Source organism: Stegodyphus dumicola, chromosome 7 (genome assembly GCF_044657685.1).
Source record: "Stegodyphus dumicola isolate Sdum_Otavi_A_Nest chromosome 7, ASM4465768v1".
In the NCBI taxonomy this organism is placed as follows: domain Eukaryota; kingdom Metazoa; phylum Arthropoda; class Arachnida; order Araneae; family Eresidae; genus Stegodyphus; species Stegodyphus dumicola.
In genome coordinates, this window is record NC_140774.1 from 185,928,658 (window position 1) to 185,954,756 (window position 26,099).

Here is a 26,099-nt window from a genome sequence, read left to right on the forward strand (position 1 = left end):
GTAACAGAGTGGTTATATATATACATATATTTATATACTTTCGGTGCGGCCGATTGCAACCAAAATGCGAGGTGCACATCTACCTGTTATAGCAGTCCTATATGCAAAATTTCAACGTTCTGAGGCTAGTTGTTTTTGAGTTATGCGAAATACGTACGTACAGACGCCAGGAAAAATTATCTTTAGAATTCATTTTCAATTAGTTTTACAATTTTTTGTGGGGAGAAGAGCCCTTTATTCTGTTCTTACGTACAGATGTCATGCAAAAACATCGTTAAATTGCATTCGATAGCGGTGAAAATGGATATTTGCGTTGCAATACGATGCCTGAAACTTTTCGCGATTATAATACTTCCTTTTTACTTACTTTTTACAAAGAAGTAAAAATAACAGTAAATTTTAATAAGCAATCAGTGGAAGGAAAAAGCACATACATACTCCCGTTACATTGTAAGGTTTATGTTAATTTTTATAACAGTTAATTTTTAGCTAAAAGTTACTTTCCTATCTTCCTGAATTTCAGCTTACAACTGCCGGACAGAGCGTATTTTTAGAATCGCGTTTGAATGCCAATGAGGAAAAGTATTTAACTGTGAAGTTCTACTGACTTCGTTAGAGAGCTAGAGATTCTGACTAGCGCGCGTTCACCTTTGCAGGCTACTCTCTCTCTCTCTTAAGCTATCATTACGCTCGGCCGTACTTTAGGCCCTTGATAGCTTAGCTTCGTCGTTAATTAGCGTTAAGCGGCCAGCTCTGTTAGAATCTTGATAGCTTCGGCTATATCTTTTTAGTTAGATTAGTTTAATTTCTTAGTTTCCTGAGTTCAAGCCCTTATTGTAAAACTCCAAGAAGGAGTATTCTGTGAACTTTATTTGGAATAATAAAGGGTATTTAACTCTTTTCACGTTTTGCTCTCTGTCTCACGAACTCAAGCGATTATTTGCTTATCAGTTCTTAAAGTTCCTCAACTTTAACTTAAAGGTACCCAGGTTGGAATCTTACAACATAATTAGGGAAAGAGTATTCTTTACGTAGATGATGATATTTTGAACTCTGTCGAACTGTAAACATTATGGGTATCCCCTCACCAGTGTTCACAAGAAATTCATTTGACTTATCTCGGAGTTAGCTGACCGTAAAATTCAAAATTTACCTCTCCACTCCTATGAAATATTCCAATGAATTTTGATTATGAAATTATAGAGGTGAACATGAGCTTAGAGATTTTTTTTTTAAATTTTCTCAGAAGATCATCTTTTTTTTTTCAGAAGAAGGTGAATATTTTGGGTTTAGAAAATTACAAAAATTTTATCTAATGTAATTTTAAAAGATACCTTTTATTTTGGAAATTTAGTACTGAATCTTTTTTTAAAAAATCTGATGTGTACACCACATGACATCCTTGTACGGAATATTAAATTATAAGCATTTTTTCTTGCATTTCATTTAAACTTATTGGATTGATTTAAATCTACTTCGCCGACAGCGCATAAACCACAATAGAATAAATGCAGTCTTTAAAATTCACTCTAGTATTTGTTTACCATAGCTACAGTCTGGCGCTAGATTCACTTAACAGTATTAATAATTATATAACAGTTAACTTATATATTTCGTTCATATTATAATTCATAATGCACAAAATTTATATCATTTAAAGAATAGAATTATCTGATCGTTGCGACATGTTCTATTCAAATACTATAATAAAGCTACAATGATGTATAAAAGAAATTAAGCAAACAAAATAAAAAAGAAACAGTTTTTCACAGACGATTGAGTATTTCTCATTTAATTAATTCAGTTCTCACTTCGCGAGAAGTCAAAAATACATAAAAACTCAAAATATCTCTATTAAAAATTACAAAGTAAATCTTAAACACTTATTTCCTCGAAAAAATTCCAGAAAGAATTAATCATGATTTAATTGGTAATAATAAATGAATGCGTTATCTTTGTTGTTGCGAAGCTAAGTTTCTCTAGATTGGCAACAAATCCACTAGTCTCCTGTTTCAAATGTAAACATCAATGGCCGCCATCAAGAGAAGTATTAGGCTTAGCGACACTTAAGCAACTTTAAAACTGTTGATAATTCTAAAAATATTGCATAGAGATTTACTAAAGGCATAAAAACCTTAACCGGAAGATAAGAACAACATAATTCAATCATTTTTAAAGCACAGAATGTACAATTTACAAACATATAAGATTTAAGAAACTGAGATCACTGAGCCGGGTAACAGAGTGGATATATATATAAATATATTTATATACGTTTGGTGCGGCCGATTGCAACCAAAATACGAGGTACACATCTACATGTTATAGTAGTCCTATATACAAAATTTCAACGTTCTGAGGCTACTCGTTCTTGAGTTATGCGAGATTACGCACGTATGTACATACGTTCGTACAGACGCCACGAAAAATTCTCTTCAGAATTAATTTTAAAGCAGTTTTATAATTTTTTTGAAGGAAAAGAGTATTTTATTCTGTCCTTACGTACAGATATCACACAAAACCATCGTTAAATTGCATTCGATAGCGGTCAAAATGGATATTTTCGTTGAAATATGCTGCCTGAAACTTTTCGCGATTACAATACTTCCTTTTTACTTCGTACAAGGAAGTAAAAATCAGATACAGTATTTAAATAATGCAAGTATTTTTCATATTGTCTACAACTACAATTAAGATAGACGCGCTAGATATGTGTGTCTTATTATTTAGTTTCATTGTTAAGGTCGAACATTTCTAGCACCAAAGTGAAGCGTGGAATATCTTTCTTAAGTTAAAGATAATTTATGTAAGAAACTAAATGACTGTTATATAGTTTATAGCAATTAGTATTTAAAACAAACTCTGCTTTTTGAAATTTATTTAATGTTTAAATTACTGAATATAGTCACTTTTATGGTAAAATGTAAACGTATAACCATTCAAATGAAATTTACATCGCATAACGGAATGCTGCATTTCTATTTTTGTGTTCTTTATAGGTACGATTTAGATGTGGAATCAATGTATTCAATTCTTGACAACCAAAACTTGGATGAATACGGACCGGTCATATGTAGCGTAATAAATAGCCAACAATCCTGCAATACCTTTCATTCTCCTTCAGAATCAAACACTGGCAACTCGAAAATACTCAACAAAATTTCCTTCATGTCTATGAATAATACAAATGAGCGAAACGAAGCTGGGATTCATAAGCAGCAAATTGAAAGTGACAGGTCAGATCATCTTCTTATTACCAGAGTAATAAAAGTCAAATACTATCAATGGTTATATGATGATGTACTGGCAAGGATACTATCAAAAATGAAAGATCAAAATCTTCCAAATATTGCATTTTTCTAACACAAGCAGATAAAGCTTTAGGAATAGATGAATGTGAAAATGAAATATAGATATCAGTAGCTTTAATCAATTTTATTTTCTATTGACTAACACGGCTTTAGGATTTGCTGCTGTATGGTGTAACGTATTTGCGTTGCTACGCTACCAACATAATTCCATTAAGAAATGTAAATTACCGCAGATGATTTAATATGATTTAAAAGAATATCCGCAGACGATGCGCGCGCTTAAAAATGTTTTCCCAGTTATTCTGTATGTTTTGACTAATAAAGTTTGCTGTTCGTTCAAAAATGGCGAAAGTTCTTTAAAACTTCATTACAATGACTATTAGGAATCATTTGGGTCGAAGGAAAAAGGAAAAGTAACTGCAAGGCAATCATTACTGAAACAAAATTAAAAATACTGTTCTGAAAGCTTTCAGATTTTATATTACGCCCAATCTGGCGTTTGTTAACGTTTTGTGTGTTACCATTATTTATTGAATACATGTTCTTCGCACTTAAACCATGAAATTCAATTCAACAGCCATACCACAAAATAATTTAAAAAGAGCATATTTTTAGAATTTCCGATGCACAGTCTCACGCGCTGAAGATAAAAATGTCATTTTTTCCTTACAGTACTGCCACTGCTCGTTTGAAATCTTTAAGTTTCTTAATCAAAAATTTGTTAAAATTTTACAAAGTATGAAATAAATGATAAAACAAATTCCAAATTCGGGCTTCCAGATGCTCATATACGTGTGGAGGACTACGTTATTCAAAATTTGATGTCTCTAGGTTGTTTTTTCACAGTACAAGAAACATACATACATACATGCAGATTCTTTATCATTTACTTTCTTTAAATGCAAGGTGTGTTCGAAAAGTTCGGTGAATTTTACCATAAAAAAAAAAAAAAAAAAAAAAAAGGAAACAAGAGAAACAAGCAAAATAGCTTTACTGGCCTTTAAAGTATTCGCCATTCGCAATAATACACTTTTGACAATCGGGTGTACAATTGTTGGAAACTGTCTGCAAACGCTTCTTTCGGTATGGCTCGAAGCACCGTTGTCACATGTTGTTGGATCTCAGTAATGTCGGAAAAGTGTTGGCCTTTCAGAACTCCTTTGAGGAAACAGGAACAGGAGAACAGGGGAAATAGGAAAAAGTTTGCGGGAGCCAGATCTGGAGAATATGGAGGGTCATCCAAAACTGGAACCTGGTTTCCGTCTGTAAAACGTTTAAACAACTCATAAACACACTTTTTACTCACTGCTTTCTGACCGTAAACTTTCACTAACATGTCATGTGTCTCCTTCGCCGTTTTGTCTAACTTGAAGCAAAACTTTATGTTTATGCGTTGCTATATGTCACACTGACTGTGTTAAACTGCCCATAGCGTGCGCTTCCTCTTATCTGTCGTAAAATGGCCGGTAGATGGCTCTAGATGACATTTCTCTCACTGCGTCTGCGTGAGTGCAAGCTCCTAACCGGCGCGGTTTTTTAATTATGAGACCAATCACCGAACTTTTCGAACACACCTTGTATAACACAGGGCGATAATATTTGATGGAAACAATTTGAAAAGTGATACGCCGTTTATAATGATTCAACGCAAAATGCCAAAACGAAATTAATAGACCTTCTGGGCAAACTGCCCCTTTGAGCTAAAAACAAACAGTTGTATATAAAATGGATAAGTCGAAGAATAAATATATGCTTTCTGTCTGTAAAACCAATGAAAAAAGACAAAATGATACATGTGCTCGAAATCAATGTAAATTAGATTTCCAGAAGTCTCGTCGGTTTTAAATCGTAGTTTTACTAACACTTGTTTAATTCACTGTTTCCTCTTTGACGTAAATTTTGCTCAACGATCCACTGAAGTATATTTAGTTTCCCTTATTTAGTAGCAAGTGAAAATGTCGCGGAGAAAACATTGCAAGGGGAGAAAACTACTTTGGGATTTTCGGTTGAATCGTCGTCATGCAAAACATCGCAGGAGAAAAGAAAGCAAGGAGACTTGGAGTTATTCTCACAAATTCCCTCATGGTCTCCATGCACATATATGCTATTTTTCAGAAGTTTCGAGTACGTAGAGCTGAATTCTACCTCTTAACTGTTCGAAACAGCATTCTGTCTTTAACAAATTACTCATTTATAAATCCAGTCTGCGTCCCATGCTATGTTATGCCTGTCCAGTCTGTGTTTACTCTTGTCGAACAAGCAGAAAACAGTTACAAATTGCACAGAAATCTGTTTTGCGTCTAATTACCAACGCACCCTGGTACGTGCGAAAAAATTTTATGCATGAAGAACTGAATATTGTACAACTCCGCACTTTCTAATTAACTGTTGGCCAGAAAATTCTATGTTCCAATGAGGAGTATCTCAAACTCTGAAATTAGAATCTACAACTACAGAGGCTGTTCACACATTTTTTAGACGAGGTATATTGTATTCACGAAACTAAATTACATAAAATTCTTGTGTTTTAAATGTTCTATTTGACATCCCTTATTCTGAACTATCTTTCGACACCGCAATTTCCAGGATAATAATGCCTTTTGAAGTGGTAGAAGAGATACTCTATCCCATTCCCCGCGAACAGCTTTCCAGAGTCCTGTTAGGGTTTTGGGACAACGTTTGGATAATGCAGTTTTGAAAAGTCCGAAAGCACAAAAATCCATAAGTGACACATCAGGAGATTTAGTAGGGATATCAGTGAAGGGTCTTGATACCAGTTTTTTGTTCCATTTCTTTAGGAAATTTACAGTGGATTTTGATGTGTGACTGCTAGCTTTGTCCTGATGGAGTCTCACAGATGGATGGCACTGTGGGTAAAGCGACGGTATTTTATTCAGAAACATTGGCGATAAAATATGTTCCTGATAGTATTTGGAGTTAATCTTGACATTTTTTTGCACTCTCTTTATTTTTAACTTGCCATTATAAGAAAAACCAGCAACAATCATGAATCCCTTAGAAAAACTTTCTTTCGATTCTTTGAACCATGTACTTAAATTTTGTCTTGCCTTTTATGATAATAAATGGCTCTTTTTTTTTTGTTACAATCATTTAATACACCCATGCTTCATCTATTGTGACAATTGTTTTCCATTTTCCTTTGGATAAGTGTTTCTCATATAGAATTCTGCAGCGTGTCCTGCGTTCAGCGATATGCTTTGGAAGAAGACGATGCACATTGCGTTTTTTCGCTTTCTTAAGATTTAAATCAACGTTTATCATTTTGTTTACAGTGCACACCGAGCACTTTAGTGATTTTGCAACTGTCCTTTAACTAGGGGGATTTTCTTTTAAGATTAAACAACGTACCTTTGCAATAATCGAAGATGTCCGTTTTTTCCTTGGATACTTGTTTGGAATTTTTGTCCCACTTGAGGCTCCAATTTGACGTTTTTTTCCTTTCTTACTGATTTTACTTTCTTATTGATTAACTATCGACGCTTTAGATATCACAAAACCATGACTCTCGCATCGTTTTTGGATAACGGAGTATGCCTATTTCTCTTCGGAAAGAGCGTAAATGTAGCCTTCGAATCACTGCTTTGTTAAATTCGGCATTTTGAATAAAAACAAAACTTTTAAGCCTCAGACGATAACTTTGACTTTTAAAAACATAGTACAATTGCAATTACTTCTTTTGCAACAAACAATTTTTTATTACCTTTTACCAAAATCGTCTAAAAAATGTGCGAACAGCCTCTCTATAATTATAATAGTATGAACAACAGGAAAATACGAATGGCAATTTTAAACCCCAGCATTGTCATGGAAAAGTAATGTATTATGTGTTGCCCCTGAATGTATTATAAATTTTGTGTTGTATTTACATTAATGTAGCATTTGTATTTGTATTTATTAATCTTTTGTGTAAATATGTTACTACTTACTGGTGCTGGATGATTAGCACTTATGAATTATGCATCAGCTCAGCAGTTTTCGTTTTACCCTACTCTCATTTTTAGTATACAAAATTCAATTAAAAATTATTAATATTTAATCATTATTTAAAATAATTGATATAGTAAGTTATTGACAGAATTTTATTCGTAACTTCCAGTTTAATTCGATTAGAGGTAGGGTCTCGCACCCAGGGTGTTGACACCGTCAAATCGAGAAAAAAAACCTTGCAACTTTAAAACATAACGGTAGAAAATATAGCGGGGCTAAACTTTAAAATATCGTAATAAAAATTAAAGCAACTACAAATCATCGCATGATGAAAACATCGCAGATAATGCGTTTCCTGACTTAAAAAAATTTAGGTGAATTTTTTGAAAAATTAGTGAGGGCAACAAGAGGCTCGGTGGCGCAGTGGCTAGCGCGTCGCGCAGCAGCACACAGTTTCGGAGTGCGTAATGGCAAACCGCACATTGAGTTGATCATTGCTAACGAATTTCTCTTACTGCGCATGCTCAATGGTCTACCGTTGGCGTGGGAGGAAATACTGGCGACAAAGGCTACCTGTTCGTCATGTAGGTCTTATCGACCGTTTACAGCTATAATTCTACGGAAATTTGTTTGTGGTTAATGTATTTGCGTCTGTTTTATTTCATTTTGGCTTATTTTGTTCATAAAAATTACATTTATTACCAGTTATTTATAATAATTTCTTTGACTTCAATTGAACTGGATTTATTTCTTAATTTCTTAAAGTATATACGAACTTTTTTTTAGTCAAAAGGGATTTGAATCCCGAAGGACTATTAGTTTCGTTTTGGCATTTTGCGTCGGACTCATAAATGTCGGTTCACTTTTCAAACTGTTGCCACAAAATGTTAGAGTCCTGCATTATATTTGAAGAAATTAAATAATGAAAAATCTGCATAAATGTATGTATATTTCTCGTATTGTGATAAAACAACGGTACATAGAGTCATCGAATTTTGAATAACGTAATCCTCCAACGAATATGAGCATGTGGAAGACCAAATTTGAAATTTGAAATTTGTTTTATGATCGATTTCCTATTTTTTAAAACTTTGACGAATTTTTGATTAACAAACTCAAGCGAGCAATGGCAACGTTGTGCAGAAAAAACATTTTTATCTCCAGCGCGTGAGTCTCTGTATCGGAAATTCTAAAGATATGCTCGTTTTAAAACTATTTTGCGATATTGCTGTTGCACTGGATCTTATGGTTTAAGTGCGAGGAACATGATATTTAATAAAGAAAGGTAACACACAAAATGTTAAAAAACGCCCCTTTGGACGTAATTTAAAATCTGAAACATTTCAGATTTTTTTTTTTTTTTTTTTTTTTTTTTTTTGATTGTATGGTAAATACTCTTCCTTTTATTCCTCAGAAGTATAATCAACAAACATTCAGCTAATATATCTTATAATGTTTGTAATCCTTCTTAAACAAAAATTTGCGTAGTTTACAATCGATATTTACACTCTAATTAATGAAGCAACTTACAACCTAACAAAGGTTTAACCTAAGTTTTAAACCCCCAAACTGTTTACGCCCAGATAACAGAATATCAACCACATACCGTAGCTATCTTCTTTTAAAACTGCGTCAAAGTCGTTAATTGAGCCAAATTCTCTTTTGGGCATGCGCAGTATGCGAAATTGGTTTAACATTGATCAACTGAATGTGCGGTCTGCCATTACGCGTCCGGAGTTCTAACTCAGGGCTCGGCAAAGTCGACTCAACCTTTCATCCCTCGATTTCCATTTCTTGGGTCGATAAAATGAGTACCAAGTTCGCTTGGGGACTAAACACTGGGGGTCCTGCGACCAAGCTGACCACTTGTTCAGGGCATATGCTTACGCACCCCGGGGCCCACGGTCAAGAAAGCAGATTTCAGGGCACTACAGGCCTTGGCCCATTAGGGCTGTTTACGCCACTGAGTTTAGTTTTTAGTTTTAGTGAGTGCAACAATAATTAAGGAATGCTTTTATATAGTTACATATTTCATAGTTTTGCATTAAATAATAGATGTTTTTGATAAAGCAAGGAGGAAACTTAAGCATTCAAATTCTGGAAATTAGTAAAAATTAATGCTACGTATAAATGTTTATATTATTTTGAATGTATATCTCTTCCTCTTTCTAATCATTTTTGTAATAATATTTTTTCATGAAAAACTAACAATACATCCTCATAGAAGGGGTTAATTAAATAATCAGTTTTAATAATCAGCAACGTAAGTTTAAAATTATTTTAACCTATACACGCAGTATTAATTTTTACTAATTTCCTTGTCAGTAAACCTTTATTAGTTAATTCGAAAATATCAAATGTAAATAAAAAAATATTCCTTATTTTTTCTTGTATTCAAAATCGTTACATGAAAACTGATTAAAATTTTTTATAGTCAGAAAATGCATGTCTGCGATGTTACCATCATGCAATGAATTGCAGGTGCTTTATGTTTTTTTAACAACGATATTTCGTACTATGATATTTTTAAACTGCGATGTATTTGTATTACTTTATTTCCTAACAAAATTTTTTGCACCGCTTTATTCTTTACCAAGATACTTTAGAATTGGTATGTTTTCTCCTTTTCTTTTTTTTTTTTTTTCTTTTTTTTCTACGATGTTTTGTATGACGACGATTCAGGCGAACAGTGTTTGCCTAGGGAGCTCTAGAACACTTTTTAGAATACCCAGGACATTCTTTGCAAAAATTCACGAAGAGAAAGACATGGCTTTGGCAATTAAGTTTGGAAAACGTTCTTCCACAAACCCAAAACATCTCTGTTTCGAAACTCAGTGGAAGCAAAAGAGCTAAGAATGCATAATGAATAACAATAATTTTTAAGAGAAATTATAAAAATGATTTACAAATGAGATATATTATAATATACAGAATGATAAGATAGATACAATGCAAAGAATTTTAAATAACAGTTGTCAGCTAGGGCCTGATTGCCACCTAAGCCCATCTAACCCAGGCCTAAGGCATCCAATCCCTCTGGGATTTTTCATAATCTTACTTTTTCTTCATAAAAAAAAGGAGAGAAGACTAAGTATTTTCCATGTTAGTACGATTAAAATGAAGTTTCAAAGAGAGCTGGACTAAATTTCTAGACTGTCTAAATCAGGGCATGTCATTGGTTATAATACTAGAGCTAAGCATATGTCAAATAAATTTCTTATGAAAAAAAGTTATAACACACAAATGCTTAAATTTAATTTTATGGTTTTTCAGCATGGATCAATGGCTAGAGAAGATGAATGATATGCTGTGGAACCTGAGATCTACTGTTAAGCAGCAGGTGGTATTGGATGCTTGGACTGACGTTCTTCTGAAAACTTGCTTGAGCTTCTTATCTGCAATCAGAACAAACCACTCCTTAAGACAGCTGATGGAAACGCCAATGTCGTTCATCATTGATTATGAGCAAGTAAGCAGATTCTAAAGTTATATTACGTTTGAGAATTCAGCGATACCTTCATCTGTTATTCAAAGATAATTTTTAAAACTGATTTTTATTTACGAAGCATAGCTTAACACTATTCAGGTGTTTCCCAGGACAAGCTTTCCAAGTAGAAAAGGCTTATTACATAGGAAAAACTTATTACAAGCTATTTAAAGAAGTAGAGTAGTCAGTAAAAACTTAAAAGCTGCTGAAGAGACAGCTCACAGGTTATTACAAAGGTCGATTATAAGCTTATTAGTTGCGCCTGCGTTTTCGGAATTGTAAGAATTAATTCACTGTAGAAAAAAAAAAAAAAAAAAAAAAAAAAAAAAAAAAAAAAAAAAAAACTTCTTCCCATAGTGCATAGCATTTCGTGCGCTTTGCGAACATAAACTAACGAGGGAAGAGTTATCTTCAAGTCTGAAGTACGACAAAGTCCAGAGACGGATGTAAAGAACCTTCTATTAACTCAGTATAAATTTCACATACAGCACGGTGCCGTGCTTACAGAAGCCAACATTTTGGGCTTAACTTAAAAAGTAACAAGTAAGATAAATAAAATAGAATAAAATTAGCCTGACGACCTTTCACATGTTATTTAACGCGAAGGCAGACTCTGATTCATAAAAAGTCGGCGTAAACAAGTCTAATGGCTAGAAGCACTCAACGCCGCAGAAATCTAATCGCTAGTACATCAAAGATAACAATGTGACATTCAGGAAGGCATGAAACGCTCTAAAGTCACCTTCCAAAACCTTCCTTTAAATATTACTTCTTTCTACCGCATACACGTGCGCTAACTGTTTAACATTCTAGCAAGAATGCTTACATTGGAAACGAGAATTTCAGCATGGATCAATGGCTAGAGAAGTTGTTTTAAAATAAAATGTTGCTTCAAAATAAAATTAACTGTTAGATAAATTAAATGAATCCCCACAACTGGATACAACTTACGTCAATTACAGTAGTTTTTTTTAGAGGTGTAAAATTCAGCATATCGCAAATGTGTGTAAATTACAGTTCAAAGTGACACGTACGTAAATATAAATACTTAAATTGCATATTTACTTATTATTTATATGCTTATTAATTTTATCGTCTTATTAGCTGATTTAACCAACATATGGCATAGGAGAGAATTTATCGGCTACGTTACTGCATGAATTCTTGGTAAGTTTGTTGTGGCCATAGCCAAAGACTATTTTGCAGTTTAGCTTGTATCAGTAGCTTGGCATCTGGATGGAGAAGGCGAAGTTTAAAGAATTTTACATCTTAGAAAGAAATAAGATTTTATACGCATATTTTTTAAATACTATACCAGGGATTGTCAACCTGGTCCATATTGCCCACTAGTGGACGATTTCATGGTTAGCGGTAAAGGTTTTTGTCTCATGATGAAGATCGAAATACACGTTTCGGTAGTTTTTCAAAGCCTTCGGCCCAGAAATATGGTGGCTGCAAATCCAAATACAGATCAACCTCATTTTGGACGTCCTCTGCAGAATAGAAGACAGCACCAGCAAGATGTAGCTGCAGGTGCGAAGAAAGGTAGAATTCCGAAGGAGCGATTTAGGGGCTATATGGTTGAATGTGGCAAAAAGAGTCCATACGGAATCCACCCGCTGAATGCAGACGCATGTGGTCTTGCATTATCTTGATCAAACATTACTTTTATGCGCCGGAACTCAATTCGATGTTTTTCCTTGATAGGAACGTCAACACGGACTAGCATCTCGCTGTACACCTTAATATATCACACATAGCTACAGTCTCTGCTAGACGGGACTTTTCTGAGAAACGAGATTCTGGTAGCACTGGTTTAAACGGGAGGATTCCTAGAAAAAAGAGCCCCGAGCGAAATCCCGCCTAACCACGGAAATAATGTTGCGGCTACGTGGAATTTTTTCAAACCTAACCGAAAATATCTTACGAACCCGTATGCACGCAACAGTATGATCTTTCTGTTAGTCAAACTGCGCTTTCTGACGCTGATGACGGGCTCACCGGACGCAGATGAACCCCCTTTTCGGCTAGTGTTGTTGAAGTAAATCCATTTTTCTTCACAAGGACAATCCAAAATTCCAGAATTTTGTTCTTGCATTGATATTTGAGTAGATTGTGCAAGCCCGAACACGTGTGTCCTTTATCTGCTTGAATCAGCTCATCGGTAAAATATTGCCACAGAAACCTCTTTACGCAAAGTTTATTATGTGGAGGGGGCAACACCCTGCATAAAAGTGTTAGACGCAAGGCCTTGTCGCTTCTGAAGTTGAGGTAAGTAGAAACTGTTGAGCATGTAAGGATATATGAGGGTCATTCCAGAGCATGTTACAGTGCCATTATTGTAATTTTCTTCGAAGAAGAATGGCCCAAGGATAAATTGGGAAGTGAACCCACATCAGGCAAGTTGGCACATTAGGCGAGTGTAGTGAAACTGTGTGGAAGGCGCATGGACTTTCTATGGCCCTAATGCGACAGCACTTGGTGTTCACGTTTCCACCGAGATAAAAATGTGCCTCATCTCTCCAGAGGATATTCCACGGCTGAGAGTCATGGACTTCCTTTCGGGCAAGAAATGTCTGCGCAAAAGATTCAATGTTGGTAACAAGCAGATGGTCGATCTCGGAAATGTTAAAATAGACCACGGTTGTTTATTGCATGGTCTTTTAACGCATCTTGTCTGTAATGCGCCTGTAATGAGGTGGCATAAAGGTTCTTTGTCTGGGATTAGTTTTCAGAGTGCAATAGTTTTCATATTCCAGTTGAAATCCTGTGCCTTTGTTAACGATTCCGGTTGCAGCCTCGAAGGTCATTCCAGTGAACAAAGAGGTAAAAGAAGTCTTTTCATCAGGGCCAGGAGATGGACACTTCGTTATGTATGAGTGAAAGAATCATTCCCTCCCCCCTGGGAGTTCAGCGCAAGTAAACACAGAGAGATATATAAGGTGGTTTCCTGAGAAGAGAATTTTTCCTGTTTAGAGCTATGGGCATGTTGGCCTGCTGAGAACGATCATTCCTCGTGTATAATGCGTTAGAGCAATTTTCCTGTAACAAAATTGTGAAATCACAGGACTAACTATATACAAGACCCATACTATCAAGATAAGCAACTGCTAATGTTTTCATCTTATTAAAATTCATGTTATCGTTAAAACTTGAGTTAGAAGTTCATTTAAACCCTGTGTCACAACCCAGGGTTTGCGTAGTGTTTTCGGCCACTACACCACACGCCTCTAGAGGAAATTTTTTTAACTTCCCCCCTCCCCGGAATCTTTCAGTGTATTCTTTGAATTGTCTCTTTGCGAATTTTAAAATCAATCACATTCTAGTTACAGAGTGCTCAGAATAGCCCAAGTTTAATTACGATCACCCTGCCTACATAATATTGGTACTGCCGATTGCAATAAACTAGGGAGGGGCACAACTAGATGTATAAGGTATTTCTCCCGCCTTCTTAGCGAGCCTTCGTGGTGTAATGGTCTGCACGCTCAGCACGAATTGAGAGGTCTGTGGTTCGATTCCCAGCGAAGGCGTTGCATATTTTTCATCTTTCCTGCTTCCAAAATACCTAATGTCTCTGCAGATGTTATAGTAGTCCCATATATAAAATTTAAACGTTCTAAAAGGCTAACATACATACGTACAGACGTAAAAACGACGCAAAGAATCAATTTTATAACCTGTTTTGGAATAATGAGACCTTTATTCTGTCGTCACGTACAGACGTCAAGCAAAAAACTAGTCAAAATGGATTCTAGAATGATCAAATTGATATTTTCGTTGAAATCTGATATCCAAAATTTTTATGCAATTACTATACTTCCTTTAATCCGTATACAGAAATTATAATAAAAAAATTGGTTTCATATTGTTTAATAAATCTATTCTTTTCAGTCTACAAGAATCTCGCTTTTCAACACTTTCCCGGTGTTGAGATGAAATCTTAAAGAATGAGACAGCGAATTCTTCTTCCCATCCTCTCCCCTCCCTCTTAACGTCCACGAGTAGTATTCTATTGCCTTCTGCTATTTCATCTAGCATCCTATAAATATAAATGAAATACTTATTTAAAAAAGAGTGAAAGTGCAAGCTTTCACTTCTTCATTCACCCTTCTTTCACTTCACCCTTCTTTCATTTGAAAACTGCTTGTGACGTCAGAGCTTTGAGTGCACAACAAAGATTTCTTTATAAAACGGAAGAACGATAAATTCTTGAAACGCAAGAGTGATAAGACGGCGCGTGGTATGCGCTCTTTACTCGACAATGCTTAAAAGAATTCGATAACACTTGTACCTGAAGAGAAAAGTAAAATAGCCTTTCGCATAACGTAAATTATCTGAATTATTTACGGAGTTCGCGAAAAAGGATGAGTATCGCATTGCGTCGAATAGTTGCTCACAAGCTGTGAGTACGATATGAACGCATATTTAAATGCAGTAAAGAATCATTTTCAGATTTTTCTGTTGAGTTGTTTCATATCGCTTGAGCAATAATCGTCTACTGATATGATAACACATTCGCGACCGGAAAAGAGAAGGTCAGCAATGTATTAAACACTTCCGTACTGTAACGCTAGTTACTAGTACATGTCCGCCTCTATGGACGCAGGATAAATCTTTCATAATGTTGATTTAAATCATTTATATCAACATAATGCCGAATTTCTCATGTTTCCTCTACTAACTCGGGACTTTTTGTATATTTAGTATATGTGATACTATAGTATACCCATTCTGTATAGCAATTTTGATATATAGTACTTGTAGGATAAAAAAGATTGTAATATATGCCTTAAAATGTAATTGAAAACTTTGAAGTTAAATGTAGGCTTTAAGGGGGCTCATACACCTTAAACCCCTTATGATCTTCGAATATGTGACTGTTGCAAGAATTTGGATATTTTATTTATTTTAAAAGCAATTACTTCCACATTTTTACAGCTGACTACATAATATAGCTGCTTTAGAAACTAGTAACTAGATCGTTTGTGTTGCCACAAACATTTTTGTAATTTAATCCGCTTTGTGACAAAATATTTCGTCACGCTTCCACCTTGCGCGCATGATATTTTAAAAATGGCTAATGGTACGTACTTGAAATTTCATGGAATTCTTTAGATAGGCACTATTTTCTAAGTGAACCAAAAATTTGATGAATATTTTAGTATTAAAAAAATTTATGCACGAAAACATTACAGATTTTTTAATAAAATACATTTTATAAACTCAACTCCACATAAAATAAAAATTTAACACGACATTCTTAGAATTTTAGGTTCACAGTATTTTCCAAATGTTATAAAAGCTATATATTAAATATGGAATTAAATTATGCTACAGAATGTTTTAAATTGTGCGCGCAAGGTGGAAACTTGACGAAAAATGTTGTCACAAAGCAGATTAGATTACAAAAATATTTGTGGCAACACAAACTTTCTGATTACTATTTCAGAAAGCAGCTATATATTATGTAGTCAGCTGTAAAAAGTTGGAAGTAATATCTTTTAAAATAAATAAGTTATCCCGATTCTTGCAACAGTCACATATTCGAAGAACTTAGGAATTTTAAGGTGTATGAGTCCCCTTAAATGATTTGAACATATGCTTTATAAATGAGTGTTAACATTATTATATTTACATTTAACTGCATTTTTATCTAGACGCCCGAGGTTAGAATACCGCGAACGGGCTGGCTGCATGGGCGTTTTCGTGGTTTTCCCCATGTGTAACGTGTATACGAGATAGTTTCGCTTAGAAAGTCCTCCACGAAGGCTTCCCTTCCCTTAGGCAGATGGCCCTCGAGACTTTGCCGTAATTAAATAACCTAACCTAACCTTATCTAGACGCATATCTTTGTCTACAATTGTGTGTCTCCACCTTATGTAATACAATGACTAATTGTAAAACAACACCACACTGATGTTTCTACCTTCAAGAGCCTTCTATGCTCATGTTATTTCACTATTGGTTTGTAGAGTCCAATAGGTGTACTTCTGTATGAAAGACTGGAGTAGTAGGAACTACGCAAGCGAAGGGTTAAAGTACCCTTGATTAGTTTTTTAAAATTTACAATGCGTCAACTCGACGCTAACAAACTTCGGTACTTACGTATTATCGCAACCAGGTCAAAATTCGCATAAATTGCGAAATTTGGCAACCCTACTTACGGCAACCCTACGTGTTATACATAGTTTTGTAAAAAGAGCATGTGGAGATTCACAAAATTTTCCTGCATTTTCGTGCAAATTTTTGTAATTTATGAGAAAATAGCAGTGTACATGGATAAAGTGAAGAGTGTGCCCAATGCCATTTTTGTGCAAGTCTGGGATGTTTTTTTAAGTAAAAATAAATCGACGTGTACATGGTTATGGCGAATACGGTTTTTAATCAGAGCTAAAAGCAATAGCCAAAAGATTTCCGCCGAAAAAATAATTCTGCAACTTATTGAAATTCGAAACGGGAAGGGTTTAATTGCTATTTTATATTTTAAAAGAAAATAATATAAAAAACTGTATTAAAATTATCTGTAATTAATAAATGTACATTTTCTTTCTATTCATACTTTTTTACTCAAACTTACAAATAGTGTCAAAACTTACGAATAGCGTCAACCTGGTTGAGATAATACGTAAGTACCCAAACTTCACCTCTGCTTGGGCGGTAACTGAAAAATCAGATAATGAAAATAAAAGTTGAAGATATTGTTATGAAATGTACAGGCGCGGTAAGACGGCTTCTCCGCAAAGCAGTTTTAGGGTTGCCATAAAATGGCAAGGGAAGGCAGGGTTGCCACATTTGGCTACAAAATTGGCGATATACCATGGACGGATGGAGAACCTTCTGGAACGAATTCTTACCGGTTTAGCCCAGAATATCCTCGAACACAAGCCGAAAGCTATATAAACCCTGCTGGTCCGCAGTCAGTTCGTGTGGGTGCCTCGTCTAGCGAGCTGATAGTCACTCATTGAGCGAGTGTCTCGAAGTCTAGCGCCGAGGTGGTCGTCGAGTGCATCGACAGAGTCTTTTAGTGCATCGTCGAGTTTTGTCTTTTTAAAAAATTTGTGCTGAGTCGAGAGCTATACTCTTGTGCATCGCGTGGAGAGTCTCGAGAGTACGTGGAGTTCCGAGAACGACAAAGCAGAGTCGGAAGCTGTATTCTGGTGCTTTGCAGTGAAGCTTGTCTCCACCGTTATTACCTGACAGTGTGAAGGCTGTGTCATTGTAAAAATGTTTTGGAGCTGTCCTGATTAATATTGGTAAATAATGTGTGTTTCGATACTTCATCAAGTAGTATTGTCATTATTCACTTCAAATCCTCACGAACACCGTACAAACGTGAAGGAAGAAAATAACGTAACAGCTGGTGTCAGAGAAGAAAAACGTAGCAGTATTAACAAGTGATTGAAGTAACCTACAGGGCTCAGCGAGGTCCCGTAACTTAAACCCCCTTCGAAACTAGTGGCAGCAAGAAAATGCAATGAAGACACGTGAACCATCAATAAGCAAACGTATCTACGGAGGAGGTGGCGGTTATATAGCCTAACTCTTTTTTCTCCTACCGAAACTCGGCTTTGAAATACTTTCTTCAAAGTAGAAATTTGCATTCTTTCACGCGCGCTACAAAATTTAACTATCCTGGCACTGACAATTAGAGGAATGAAGGGCTTATAGGAAAGTTTGAACTTAACTTTAATAATGTAGGGTTTATATTTATTTTAACTAACATTTATTTTAAGCTATCTTTCCTGTCAAGCCTTTACTTTCCCCTGGAATTGCCAATGCCAGAGTATGTAAATTTTAGTAGAACGCGCAAAGTATTCAAATTGTCAGCGGAAGTAATTTGAGTTAAATAGAAGGGAAACGAGTTTGTAGGTGTGCTTTCTTGATTCACGAGTGTGAAGGTTGCTAGGTAGAAATTTATGAACCGCGCGTTTCGGCCTGTGAGTCTACTTCGGCAATTAGTTGAATCTTTCAACTTCTTATTAAGAAAGCTTGCTGAAATCTCAGCTGTATCTTATAGAACGCGGTTAAGTTAGTCACGTTTATAGAGCCTCGTAGGTAGTGACTTGTTATTTATTCATTTTTAGTTGTACTTTCTTATTTTTATTTAACCGCCGGGTCGGCGTAGTTTGTGAGCGTCAAGTGAACGCATCTGTAACTTCTAAAGTGGAATAAAAAGGGAGTTAAACCCTTCTCAAGAGTTTGTGTAATTCCAGTTCATAGCAGTCACTACTATTGTTGCGGGCAAGTTGGGGCCACGCAACATCACAACTTGTTAGTTAAAATAAATATAAATCCCTACCAGATTTCTCCAGAATTACTCTGTTTATTAGTAGAACAACTCCGTAAGTGTCCCTTCGCGGAAAACTGTCCCTTCTTCAAAAGCCTTGTTTGCCCATGTTATTATTATAATTATTATTATTGTCTTTAAAAACACAATAATGCTGTCTTTACTCTCATCCCAGCTATTGGCTGAGGTTTGGCTGGAAGTAGTTCAACTCCGATGAAAGGTAGGTGAAAATCCTGTGTGGTACCCTGGTCGGGATGCAAATTTCACAAGTGCACATCTGTGTAGCCACCGAGGGTGTGGCTTCTAGGATGGACCAATGGGCATCCAGTAATATTTCTGTCATGTCACATGACCTTTCGCTTAAGCAAAATGGTTTAAAATATTTTGCCACGCAATAAAGTATCGTCGATTTCTTCTGAAAATTTTTATTGCGAGGTTAGATCAAATATAAGCAAATGTGAAGATTTCAATACCTGGTTGAAAGAATTTAAAATAAATACAAACACATTTTGGATACTCCACAAAAATATCGATGTGAAATATTACTTAATAAGTGGTAAATAAGATGAAGAAAGAAATATGTGATAAACATCTGAGCCCAAATGCTATCTTTATATAAAACTATGCATATGAGAAAAATATTGACATGTAATAGAAGTAAATAGAAGTCAGCACTTTTTATTGCAGTCTATATGAAAAATTATTTAAAGAAAAACTATACACTTCCTTAATCCACAGGTGTTAAGTAAATGCATAATATTCGAAGCTAATTATAGCTTGAGTCATTTTCTCGATGTAAAGAGTGATAATATGTCGTGAACATGAATCCAAATATTAATGCGTGATAAAATCGCGAAAGTGAAATGTCAGCGATTAATTAAACTCATGAAACAAATGCACTACGAAATTTTCTTCTACTACTCCATACATTTTTTACCGCGAAACAAATGCAAATTAAAACGTAAACGACATACGCTCCCATGCATGAAGATTTAGCGTCACAAGAGCAATAGAAGCTCATTGGTCCATTTTCGAAACCCCTCTCTCAGTGGCTACCATAGAGGTAGAAAGTAAGATGGAGTCGCCCTAAACAAGTTTCTCCGTACCCTGCTCTGAAGCACCGGCGATCCCTACGTGGTGACCAAAACATTGGGTCATTTACCATTGAGTTCTGTGGGATTTGACGCGTTCGGGTGTAAATATTTTGTAATTACGTCGCAAATATACATATAAATGTATATATTTTCTTTTTCTACAACACTTCAGAGTCCTAAGTATGTGAAAACAACATATTTTTAAACAACATTTCATTCTGAACGGAATTAAATGCTATACTTTTCACAGGACAGTTTTCTCAGAATGGTTTAATTTGAATGAAATATTTTCACAAGTTTTCGTTAATTACATTAGAAAAAAAAATTAAGGTAATTCGATTTTATTCGGTTAAGGTACAAAAATTAAGATCAAAGTTTATTGTATTATTAATATTAAAATTATGCATTATTTCTTTTCTATTTATAGAGCTTCTTCCTAAAATACTTTCTTAAATATGACATGATTTTTTGGCTTCTTTTAAATCGAAAAATGTAAGTCAATTTATAATTAATGCTCTATTCGGTTCAATTTAAATTAGAGAATTATTAGGAATTAGCGAAATACTTTAAATAAGTATTTCGCTAATTCCTAATAATTAAATAGGTATTAAATAGTATTTGACTTTCTCTGAACATTTCTGAAAGGGAATAAAATAAGTTTTTTTTTTTTTTAAGAATTATTTAAAACTTGTAACTGAGTTATTATAAAATGTAAAGGGAATAATTCTTTTAATTATACTTATCAGATTTTTTTTTTTTTTTTTTTTTTTTTTACCCTTCATTTCAACAATACATATTCCAAAACTCTTTATTACGTTCTTAAGTGCGCATCTCATATCATTTGCTTTACAATACCTTTTAACAGATTGCTTTCCAATACGAACAATTCTTGCTTAAATAGTTTTATAACGTATTTGTCAACAGGATTTCAATTTATGTTTACAATTTAATATTAAGGTTATTATATATTTAGATATCATTTATAATCATTATAAATTAGATACATTTAATCATTAGATTTCTTCACAGTACTTTCACAGTTGTTTATAAGTGAATAAATTCTTCATTTCAAATACATTTATAAATAATTTAATGAATATTTAAGTATTTTTTCAAAGGCAGATACATGCTTTTTGCAAGCACATGCATAAATACCCATACATATTTCCTATTTATCATTTCCGGCATGTGCAAATCTTTAATTTCTGTGCATTCACTATATTTTTCGTGTAAAGTAATTTACACTAATTTAGCATACACCCGAAAGTTTTACATAAAAATATATATGAATATAATTTGAATGAAAATTATAAGTATTATTTTTAATACCTACTCAAAGGTCAGTTTTTCTTCAAAATTCTTCCACGATGGCATCTCTCTCTTTGGGCAGATAGCCCTTGCATGCGTTACTCTATTTAATAAAAACTTAATCTGACCTATGTGCCTAATTACAAATATTTTAACATACATAATTTTATATTTACATTTAGCCATCAAGTTTCAAACTTTTCAAATCTTCTAGAAAATAAATTTTGGCAGATCTCTTTTAGCAATTTTCTTAAAATCTATATTTTTGTAGTGCAACAGCTTAGAATTTTATAAAACAAATTCATAATCAAAATCGCTGTTGTTAGTTATCGAAAAATAACCAAGATGTGATTTTTGCGTAAATGTCAGTAAACTATACAAATTGCTATTATCCATCACACTATGAATGTTTCTTTCATGCGAGAGTGTCCCTTTTTCGATTTGTATGGAACTGTCGTGTGTCGAAATACTATCAGAATCTTGTCAAGCGAGCTTCTGAATGTAAACAAACAACACCCCGTCTGGTGACCCAAGCTTCAAAGCAGTGCTTCACTTCTAGCGCGGAATGGCCCCTCCTCCCTTTCCTACCTCCATGGTGGCTACGCTGATGGGCACTTGTGAAATATGCGGTCGAGAGCCTCCCTCAGCGGCGAGTAGTAGTAGTAGTGGGGAACATGTATTGCTCATTATCATTTCAGCCTTATTAAGACACAATCAAAAACTCTCTAAAAGTTGATACTAAATTTTAATTCATTTTAATATAAAAATAATTAAAAAAGAATTAGCTCCGGATATTACGATTGTGTTGTTTAAAATAGCAGATAATAAACGTTACATGGAATACTCGTGTAGTGAAACACTGGTTCTTTGAGATCAAAAGTCTATGAAAAACGTGGATTCTAAAAAACTTGCTTAGCCAAGACCTTGAAAGTTATGTTGAGGGGCCATATATCGCCGTGTATATACCAGCTACTCGCCGTCAAATTAGAAAACTTTTATTACACAAATGAACTGAACCAGACTGAGAAAACATAACTGAATTTTTTCACTCCACCTATTTATCGATCTAAGCATGATGGAAAATAAAAAGAGATCCGCTTAACTGGGTTAAAGAACTGCAAATTTGTTAACACTAACATTTTTACTAATTCTATCTGTTTATACAAGGTGTTTATAAAGTCCCGGTCCCATTTTGATGTTTAATAACTAATAAAATAATTGAAGATATAAACAACTTACGGCATTTATTGATGAAATTACTTATATATTTTCCTTTCCAGGTTTGAATATCTTTACTTTTGTAAATATCGTCTGCGCGTGTGTTTAATTTCAGATAATTTCATTTTCCAGTCTAAATATCTGTACTTTTCTAAATATCGTCTGCTTATTAATTGCATTTTTCTCTTTTTTGTTTTTGGCATCTTTCCGGCATTGTTAATCCCCATAATGTGCGCATATGGGAATCTGAAAACCCCCCATGAACACCGTGAGGCACAAAGGCCTTTTCCAAAGGTTAATGTGTGGTGTGGGCTCAGCACGGCCGAGCCACTGGGCCTTTCTTTTTTACAGAAAAGACGGTCTCATCAGTCGTATGCTTACACATGTTGGAAAACTTTGTATTTCCACAACTAGAATAGTTTCAGCTACATGTCTTTTTGTACAAGATGGTGCACCACCTTCATTGGGGTACCATCGTTCGTAGTTCTTTGAATGACCATTTTACAGGAAGATGGATTGGGCGAGGAGGTCCAATTCCTTGGCCACCCAGATCACCTGATATAACGCCGCTTTGTAAGAGACAACGTTTACAGGAGGACAGTGTCGAACATGGATGACCTAAAAGCCAGAATTAAAACTTCAATAGCCTCTGTGGATGCCGACATGCTTGCCGGTACCTGGCGTGAAATTGAATATCGACTTGATATTCTCCGTGCGACGAAGGGGGCACACGTGGAAGTTCATTGACAAGGGTCACGAAACTTTTTGAGTCTATCTAACCATTTATGTTATTAATTTTAATCTATCTTTATTATTTTATGAGTTATTAAACATCAAAATGGGTCCGGGACTTTTTAAACACCCTGTATTTATTTTTTAATAGAGAGTTAAAGTTAAGGATGTATATGAACTCCAGGCATTAATATCATACATAAAATCTTAAGGACTAAGTTACTAGTTTCGCTTATTAATTTATTCAAATCACGCTTAATTTCCAAAATATTTTCTTACATATTTAATCAACAAAAAAAAAAAAAAAAAAAAAAAAAAAAAAAAAAAAAAGGTCTCTAAAACGCAGCTGTGCTTTATAAATCCCTGCAGTTCAAAGTTCCACTATATTTTAAATTAAAAGAGTTAGATATATTGTCAGTTTCTTTCAAAATATTACTAAAAATAAAACAGAGATATTATGAAAACGTGTATATTACTTTAAACCATTTCCTTTGTTAAATAATGCATGATTTTAAATGTAGAATGTATGATAAATGTATAATGCTCCATAGAACGACAATAATGGCAGAAATAGCAGTTTGTCGGGCTGCATGGGTGGAATGCCAATTAATGTCAGGTTACGGGGATAATATACACCATGGTAACGTAACATAACGAATGTAAGTAACAGAATACAAAGAATGATAAATCGAAATTACAAAAGTTTCTCGAAACAGAATAATAATTAAATAATTAAGTCTAATGGTAAAAAAATATTGAGGAGCACCGTTAAATTATAAAACTTGTGGAACATAGCCATTAAATCCAAGATGCTTATATCTTTTATTAACGATTTTACAATTTTATGTTTACCAAAGTAAAATGATTTTCAAATTTATTAAAGTAAGGATATTAACTTATTTCTAAAGTTTATCTTCTCTTTCCAGTTACGCAAAGAGCCTTTCTCCAAAGTGGAATTGCTATCCATTCCTCAGCCGTATTTAGATGAAGACTGCGACCTGGATCCCAAACAGACAGACAGACTTTGGCTGAATCTGTCTTCTCCAAATATTTGCAAGCTTTGGATGGACAACGACGAACTTAAAGGCCCGCGAAATCTTTCGGATAAAGGCTGTGAATCCTTGCGATCTCTATCTGATTCTGTTGTAAGAACCAATTACCTCAGAAGACAGAGGCAGCAAAAGGGGTAAAAATAATACATGTTTGGTTGTCGCCATTCTTTTCCTTGTATTCGGGCTAGTCGGAAGAGGTGGTTTCATGTAATTTAGAAACATATTCTTTGCTTAGAAAATGATAGAAGGCTGCTAACTAAATATTGCTAACCCCATGAATAAATACATTACAACTCAGTTTTAATAACCAGTTCACAAAATTAAAAATCTGATCTGTACACTACATGACTTCCTTGTACGATATATAAAATTATACGCATTTTTTCTTGCATTTCGTTTAAACTTATTGGATCGAACTAAATCTACTTCGCCGACAGCGCATAAACCACAATAGAATAAATGCACTCTTTAAAATTCACTATATTTGTTTACCATAGCGACACTCTGGCGCTAGGTTCACTTAACAGCGTTATATTTCGTTCATATTATAACTCAGAATGCACAAAATGTATATAATTTTAAGAATTATCAAATCGTTGCCACATGTTCTATTCAAATACTATAATAAATCTAGAACGATGTATAAAATAAATTAAGCAAACAAAACAAACAAAAAAAAACAGTTTTTCACAGACGATTGAGTATTTCTCATTCAATTAATTCAGTTCTCACTTCGCGACAAGGCAAAAATACATAAAAACTCAAAATATCTGTATTAAAAATTACGAAGTAAATCTTAAACATTTATTTCCTCAAAAAAAAAAAAAAAAAAAAAAAAAAATCCAGAAACGATTAAGCATGATTTAATTTGCAATAATAAATGAAGGCATTATCTTTGTTGTTGCAAAGCTTAGTACTCTAGATTGGCAACAGGGGCCCGACAGCGGTCGAGCGGTAAAGTCGCTGAACACTGGCAGTTCGGTCCGAGGTTCGAATCCCGCGAACGGGCTAGCTGCATGGGTGTTTTCGTGGTTTTCCCCATGTGTAACGTGTATACGAGCCAGTTTCCCTTAGAAAGTCCTCCACGAAGGCATCCTTTCCCTTAGGCAGATAGCCTTCTAGGCTTTGCCGTAATTAAATAACCTAACCTAACCTAACCTAACCTAACCTAGATTGGCAACAAATATACTATTCTGCTGTTACACATGTAAACAAATATGTCCGCCATGCTATTTAAAACTTAAGGCTTAACCGCACTTAAACAGCTTTTAAATTGTTATTAATTGTACAAATATTGCTTGCGGATTTACTAAAGGCATAAAAACCTTAACCGGAAGATAAAAACAAAATAATTCAATCATTTTTAAGGCAAAAAATGCGCAATTTAATAACATATAAGAGTAAAGAAACTGAGATCACTGAGCCGGGTAACAGAGTGGTTATATATATAAATATATTTATACACGTTTGGTACGGCCGATTGCAACCAAAATACGAGGTGCACATCTGCATATTATAGAGTCCTATATACAAAATTTCAACGTTCTGAGGCTACTCGTTTTTGAGTTATGCGAGATACGTTCGTACATGCGTTCGTACAGACGCCACGAAGAATTCTCTTCAGAATTAATTTTAAAGCAGTTTTATAATTTTTTTGGAGGA

The 26,099-nt window shown here is 34.5% G+C and overlaps 1 protein-coding gene across 1 annotated transcript in view; it reads left to right on the top strand.

Annotated features, from left to right (window-relative positions):
• Positions 1 to 26,099, top strand: part of LOC118203263 (uncharacterized) — a 60,663-nt gene that overhangs the window by 14,512 nt on the left and 20,052 nt on the right. The window contains exons 3-5 of the mRNA XM_085819793.1: positions 3,000 to 3,236; positions 10,533 to 10,728; positions 24,312 to 24,571. Coding sequence (XP_085675919.1) covers positions 3,000 to 3,236; positions 10,533 to 10,728; positions 24,312 to 24,571 — 693 coding nt within the window. The remainder of the gene's footprint in view (positions 1 to 2,999; positions 3,237 to 10,532; positions 10,729 to 24,311; positions 24,572 to 26,099) is intronic.